General features: G+C 31.6%; 1 protein-coding gene across 3 annotated transcripts; it reads right to left on the bottom strand.

The window, feature by feature from the left end:
• Nucleotides 1–4,540: 4,540 nt before the first annotated feature.
• Nucleotides 4,541–6,712, bottom strand: LOC141698190 (acetylajmalan esterase-like). 3 transcript variants are annotated; one of them, XM_074502836.1, is made up of 6 exons: nt 6,516–6,712; nt 6,281–6,380; nt 5,703–5,921; nt 5,414–5,562; nt 5,033–5,309; nt 4,541–4,942 (listed from the first exon to the last, which is right to left on the bottom strand). In XM_074502836.1, exons 1-6 carry the CDS (start codon nt 6,555–6,557, stop codon nt 4,719–4,721), a joined length of 1,011 nt encoding a protein of 336 aa, XP_074358937.1. In that variant the 5' UTR covers nt 6,558–6,712; the 3' UTR covers nt 4,541–4,718. The 3 variants fall into 3 exon arrangements, with proteins under 3 accessions (XP_074358937.1, XP_074358936.1, XP_074358938.1); XM_074502835.1 differs by having other exon boundaries at nt 6,281–6,712; XM_074502837.1 differs by lacking the exon at nt 6,516–6,712 and having other exon boundaries at nt 6,274–6,423.
• Nucleotides 6,713–7,072: the final 360 nt, after the last annotated feature.

Genomic DNA, 7,072 nt, shown 5'->3' on the forward strand with positions numbered 1-7,072 from the left:
GTTGCCTTCAAATCCCAACATTCAGGAAGAGCTAACAGGAATTTAAGGTTTGAATCTTCAAGATCATACTCCTTATTAACCAGTGACAGATCATTCAAGAGTTTGACAAATCTATCATATAAATCAGTCAATGACTCATTAGCCTTTGAGTCAAAGTGTTCATACTCTTGAGTGAGTATTGTCTTCTTGTTCTTCTTAATTGTATCAGTTCCCTGACACCTTGTTTCCAGAGCATCCCATATCTCCTTAGCAGTCTTGCAGTTAATTACCCTGTTTGACATTACATTATCAATGGCACTATGCAGTAAGTGTCGTACCTTAGCATCCTTAGCAATTGATGCGATATCTTCAGCAATATAATCACTTTTTTCCTTTGGTACGGTCTTTGCTGCTTCACCTGCAACTGCAACAGCAAGCTTGGTTGGTTTGTGAGGTCCTTCCTTGATTCTATCAAGATATTCTGGATCTGTAGCTTCCAGAAACATGGTCATTCTCACCTTCCATATGGCATATTCAGATGGTCTCAGTATTGGAACTCTGATGGTTTCATACCGACTTTGAATTTGTGTCTTTGGAGGTTCTTCAGTTTTGCTAGGCTTAGTTGGAGTTTCTGTGTCAGACACGATTGTGTTTGGATCTTTAACTGTATGTGCGTTAACAGATAAGCTCTGATACCACTTGTTAGGTCACACACACTGTAGAGGGGGTGAATATAGTGTAAAATACAATCAAATCGAACTTTAATATCTTAAGTAACAGAACACAAACTTTATTGAAACAATAAACTCTGTTACAGTATGGAACTGTTACCTCTCAGTGATGAACAAATATCACGAGAGCTGTTAGGGTTATAATGAATAATCTTCTCGAATATGATAATACTTCTAGTGTAAACCCTATGTATGTGTTTATATACTACACAGTTACAAGATAATCGCTAATTGATATGGAATATAATTCTGCTTCCTAAAATATATTAATCAGATATCTTTTCTTCCAAGTATTCCATTCTTCACGGAACTCCTTCTTCATGCACATCTCTTCTTATGTTTATCTCGATCTTCTTTCCTTTAATCAGCTACTGTCTTTATCTGATCGTCCTTCAGCACTTAAGTTCTGATATCCAACTTCTGATGATTATCTCCTGATAATATAAGTACTGATATCCTTAAGTCCTGACTTCCAGTATAAGTGATGATATCCAGTTAAGTACTGATTTGTCCTGTTAAGTAAGATCTAAAAACTAAACATAAATCATATTAGCCATGACATTATCAAATATATCTAACAGGTAACTCTAAAATAACTATTGAGTAGTTTTTTATTTTTATATATAAAAGATTGTAAATTCTTATAATCACATGTGGATATGTATTATAAGAAGTTGTCACTATTATCATTACAGGATAATAAAATGTATTTTAAATATCATTGTACGAGCATTGCTGATTAAGTGTACATCTCATCTATTAAGTCTACATGAAATTATTCATAAATTTTGTTTGTAATTTTAGTCACATTCCTACAGTATATGAAAAATTATAAGAAACATTATAATATTTTTGAATCATTATATTTTTGTATTTAGTTGATTAGAATTTGATTTAGTCTAAATATTTGCTTTTAAATTAGATTTGTAAAATAAAATTTTAATGCCTAGCTGAGTGCAAAAGTTGAGATTGTAAATTTCATAATGAAACCTCTTCATAACAATCCCATATGACCTTTTAGTAGGTCAAAAGAAGTTTTTTTATGTGTTAAACATGCTCAAAGTACAAGAACAATATTTTTCACAAGTCTCACATTTTTAACTACTTTAAATCTTAATTACGACATTTTTAATAAATCTACTATCACTTTTATCGATCTTACGACCTTATATTTACTTCAACTTATTTCAAAGGTCTCCTACCTCCTCATTTTCGGTCACTCTTGGTCTACACCTTATTATATTTTAAATTTGCTCGTCTTCATATATGTACATTATATTTCTTTTGACCGTCTCTCTTTCAACTTTGATGACTTTAAAATTGCTTATCATTCCTCACTCATACCATATCTCATTCATATATGATAATATTTCATTAAACTTCTCATATTATATCGATTTAAAGCGTGGTGATCATATTCATAACTGGGATGGTGGATAGAATGACGATATATTTGATAGTATACAAGACGATCTACACTTTAAATTCATGGTATTCCATCTAATCAGATTATTTTGCTTGAATTTTAGGATATGAAAGTTTTTTGTAGTTTCTTTTAATTATCAATTTTGATAATGGATCTAAATTAGAAATATGATATGTAAATTACTTATGATTTTATTTTAAGAATTTTTAGCCTAGTAATATGTTTAACAAATGCCAATTAAGATAGTCGATTGAATGTATGTTTAATTTATGTAAAATAAAATATGATATTTGTGTAAATTATTTTTCATATAATTTAAATTTGAATCATTACATATTCATATTGTTTATTTAATATACATATTAAATTATCGAAAGGAATGTGTTTTAAAGATAATATAATATGTGAGTTATTTAAAAATGTAGTTAATGATTTTGAGAAATGTATCAAATATTGTGTTGGTACGATGGTTGTAGATATCACATTAAGTCATTCACTCCTTCAGGTCATAGGTTCAACTCCAATTTAATATATTTTTTGACATTAATATAGTTAAAGGGCACATAAGTAATTTACTAAATAGGCTCAAAACAACTCATGTTCACATATAATAAATATAATACATAGGTTCAACTCCAATTTAATGTATTTTTTGACATTAATATGATTAAAGGCTATATAAGTAATTTACTAAATAGGCTAGAAACCCATATTCACATATAATAAATATAATAGATAGATAGATAGATAATATATTTTTATATATTAATATGATCAAGACGATATATAAATAGTTTAGGTAAAAAGGAGTGTCTAAGTAGTTTAGTAAAAAAAGGTATATGGATAATTAAGAAATATGTTTAAAAGCCATGTTCAATGCATGTTATTAATGATTTTAACAATTGTATAAAATATTGTGTTGGTATAGTGGTTGTGGATGTAAAATAAAAATTCTTAATGCATGATGTCATATGTTCAAATCCATTTGAAAGCATTTTTTTTAACATTAATATGATTAATATGATTAGAAGGGTATATTAGTAACTTACTAAATAGATTGAAAAGCCATTTTTACCTATAATAGTTATAATAGATAGAGAGATAATGGTTAAATACTTGGATTTTCATAAGCAAACTGTTGTTTATCGCTACTTCTAACATCGACTAAAAACTGATGTGAAAGACCCTGATCTTTCTCTACACATGCGATGATATCGGTTTGAGAAAAAAAAAAGACATCAATTATTAACCGATGTCTAACGCCATATTTCTAGTAGTGTTGATCGAGTTGTAAGAGTTTTTTTCATGTTTCTTTGCCGGCGGTCTGCATTGGACATACCTCCACTTTCCTATTACACCTTAAGTGAAGATGTAAGCACACATTGTAAATTCTATTATTCGGGTTTCCAATTAACTTCATGTAGAGATTTTCAAGGTTAATTGTATGATTTATATAGTAAGGTGATGAGCGTGATTGCCATTACTAGGATTAGAAGTTGTATACTGAAATTGCTAACATACGGATATTTGCCTAGGTTTTTTAGTCAGAGATGTAATGAAATTGAAATTGACCGGGTATAATAGATTTAAAATGGGCCGAGCTTAATAATAGAACCGGGTTGGGTTGGTTAGGTTTTTAAATAGGTAAAATCTGACCCAACCCATTAGAAACGGTCAATTAAAAAATAACCCAACTAACCTATAGGTTTAAATGCCTCGGTTTGAACGGCTCACTTTAGAGTCGAGTTGGGTTGGGTAGTGCGGGTTACCTAACTCATGAGCAGTCCTACTTCACGTAGAATCCTTCAGGTTCTCACAATAATCCTAATAAATATTTCGAATGACTTCAACCTTATTACTCTGTTGACTTCTGTTGACGTCTTCTTCATTGCAGCTACCAAAATCGTTATGCACATACCCACTAATCAATCTGTATTGATTCTAGTGAAACATAGATTAGTTGCAAGTTTTCTATTCTATATTAAGTTATCAAAATCAACATTGTTAAGTTATACATATAATTTCAAAGACTAACTTACATTTTTAAAAATAAAATAAAATGGACTAACAATTGCAAAGACAACCCAAGTTAACCATCTAAAGTTTAGATTCGAAGTTTGTTATTCAAGAATCAGTTAAAACTTAAAAATAATCCTTTAAATAAAACTTCGAATCAAAATTATAGATAGTTAATTTAGATTGTCTTGGATAGATTATGTTAATTTGGACCCATTATAAAGGTTGAAAACCACCCGATTCAAATGAGTCAACGCATCGATAGTGTATAAAAGATTTTAAGATAATTAAAGAACCATCGCCATACAATTTCATATTTTCTCGAGTCCTGTCCCTCGGTTTCTACAGAGTACGGAATCTAGAAATTTCAGTACATTGAAAAAATGTGTAAGAGAAAAAAGGCATCTAATTATATTACATATATAAATACAGCTTGAGTTGTGTAGAAACTCTGCAGGAAAATGAATCATAGGTCGAGGCAACACAAACAACTAATTAAAACGAGCCTGCAGATCTTAATTACTAGCAGATAGCTGAATAAAAAGTGGAGTATGTTGATGATAAAATCAAGAAGAAGGACAATCTAACATGGGTAACATGTTAGTGATAAGCCAGTTTGTCATATACCTGTTTGCTTCTTGTGTTGGGTGAATCCCGTCCCAGCTAAAATGTGCATTTGGATTTTTACACGCTCCAACTCCCGCCACTCCACAGAATTTTCCAAATCCTCCAAAGTTATATTCTCCGCCTTGTCCACAACAAGCCTTCAGCAACTCTTTTTGATCAAAGCCTTTTACAAAAGAATATAATTATCACATTCACATAACATATATAGCACACATCTATATACTTATTTTACTAATCAGCCCAACACACAAACCTAGATATGGAGCACGAGGGAGAAGCCACTCCACAGCATTAAAAAGGTCCCCGTAAACAATTATGAGATTTGGGTTCTCCTTTTTCAGCCTTACAATTTCTTTTTTCAAATAGTCATTGTAATAGTTAGCTAGCCGGTTTAATTTCTTAATGCAACGATTTTTGTCGAATATTGTCTGCTGGTTGCTTCCATTAATTGTTGCTAGGTTCACCGCCAAACAGCCAATTGGAAGATTTCCCGGTATCACAATGTTTCGAGCTCCAAATTTGATAATTCTCTGAAAATATATATATATATATATACTTGTCAAACAAGCAGAAATTTGAGTAGCTCATTCTCAATACACAACTCACAAACATACACAAAATGAAAATAATTTACCCTGGTAGCTTGCATTATGGCTTCTACAATTGCTGGAACAAGGGCCTTAATTTCTTCAACAGTCTTGTTTCCTGATAGAGCAGCATTCATATCATTTCCACCCGTCTCTCCCATCATAAACAATGAGTGGTTGAGCTTCTGTTGACAATCTGTATGTCGCAAACCATATTAAATATATAGGATTTTCTCAGGACCCTGCTTCATACCAATACTGTTTAAAAAACTTTGTAATAATATTACCTATACTTAAACAAGTACATATTAAAAGAAATATGTAAACTGAAATAACCTGGTCCAGGCTTGCAGAAAGACTTAAGATAATCAGACATCCAATCCACTTGTACATTAAGAGATGTATTAACCGTTTGAGGATTTACAGTAATATTTCTTTGAGCCAAATCTTTTATTGTCATTGCTGTCGAACTGGCTACAGCAAAATTAACTCCATGAGTAAAGTCAGCATCTTTCTTCAAATAAGGACTCAAAAATGGAAGTCCCGCTGCCATTGCTGCAATTTGTCAAACACAAATTTTTTTATCTCAGAATCATATATTTTTCGTAAACATCCAAAAACATATAACCAAATATTCTTTATGTAATCCCTAGCATTATACCAAACATTGTGAACTTGTCGATACTCCTCTTCTATGGTAAATACATAATGCGGGAGGGTGTAAAAACAGGCTGTGTGAATATTTAAATTCCCGCAATCACCTTAATACAAATGACAACGTTCTTTCATATCAACATTGTACAATCTCAAGTACTGAATTTATAGATTTATAAAATATTTGGCACGTAAAAATTACATGTGTAGAATGGTCTATAACATATATGAACTTGTATAATGATAGATTTACATTGTACCAATGTAGTCAATCACAAGAAGTCCGTTTGAACAACGGCCTGTTGGCTGCTTGAAATAAGAAAAACCATAAGGTGGTCGACCGGAAGGTCCATTTGCATTCTGGAGAACAATGTTTCCCGTGTCAGAAAGCGAATCTCCAAATTGAAATATTTTATCGTATTTGCAATTACGGAACAGAATTAATGATGGATCATTCATTTGGGCATTACAAATTATAGAAAATGAACTTATAACCATAATAACACCAAACGATTTTGTTGTTGTTAAACCCATCATTGTTGATACGTAATGCAAATCTGCAAATTGGTGATATTTCTCTTTTGTTTAGAGATTTGGAAAGCTAGCAGAAGGTTAATATATGCATGATAATTGGCAACAACAAATCTCAGGACCAGTAGTCCTAGGCCTAATATTTAGGAAACTCAAACTAAAAATCACGAGACTGCTTAATGCAAGTCAATTCGTAGACATTAGATATTTTAAGATAAGATTACGAATATCATCCATCTATCAATTACTATAAATTACTATACTACAATTTTAGAACATAATTAATAATTTACGTTTATTAAAGCAAAACACCAGCACGAGAAATGGCTTACCGCTGGAATACAGGGGTGATACTGAGATCTTTCAGGGGCAGAGTGTCTGTTGACCTGCAGTGATGGCTTAAAACCATGACTCGAAAAGTAGCATTCAACATTTCAAGTCTCATTTTGTACGCAAGAAAGCTAGAGTATAACTCGTCGAGGTGTTAGCAGCTGTGGTGGTGACCACATTTTTTAGTAACT

This window comes from Apium graveolens, chromosome 11 (assembly GCF_009905375.1).
Source record: "Apium graveolens cultivar Ventura chromosome 11, ASM990537v1, whole genome shotgun sequence".
Lineage (NCBI taxonomy): Eukaryota > Viridiplantae > Streptophyta > Magnoliopsida > Apiales > Apiaceae > Apium > Apium graveolens.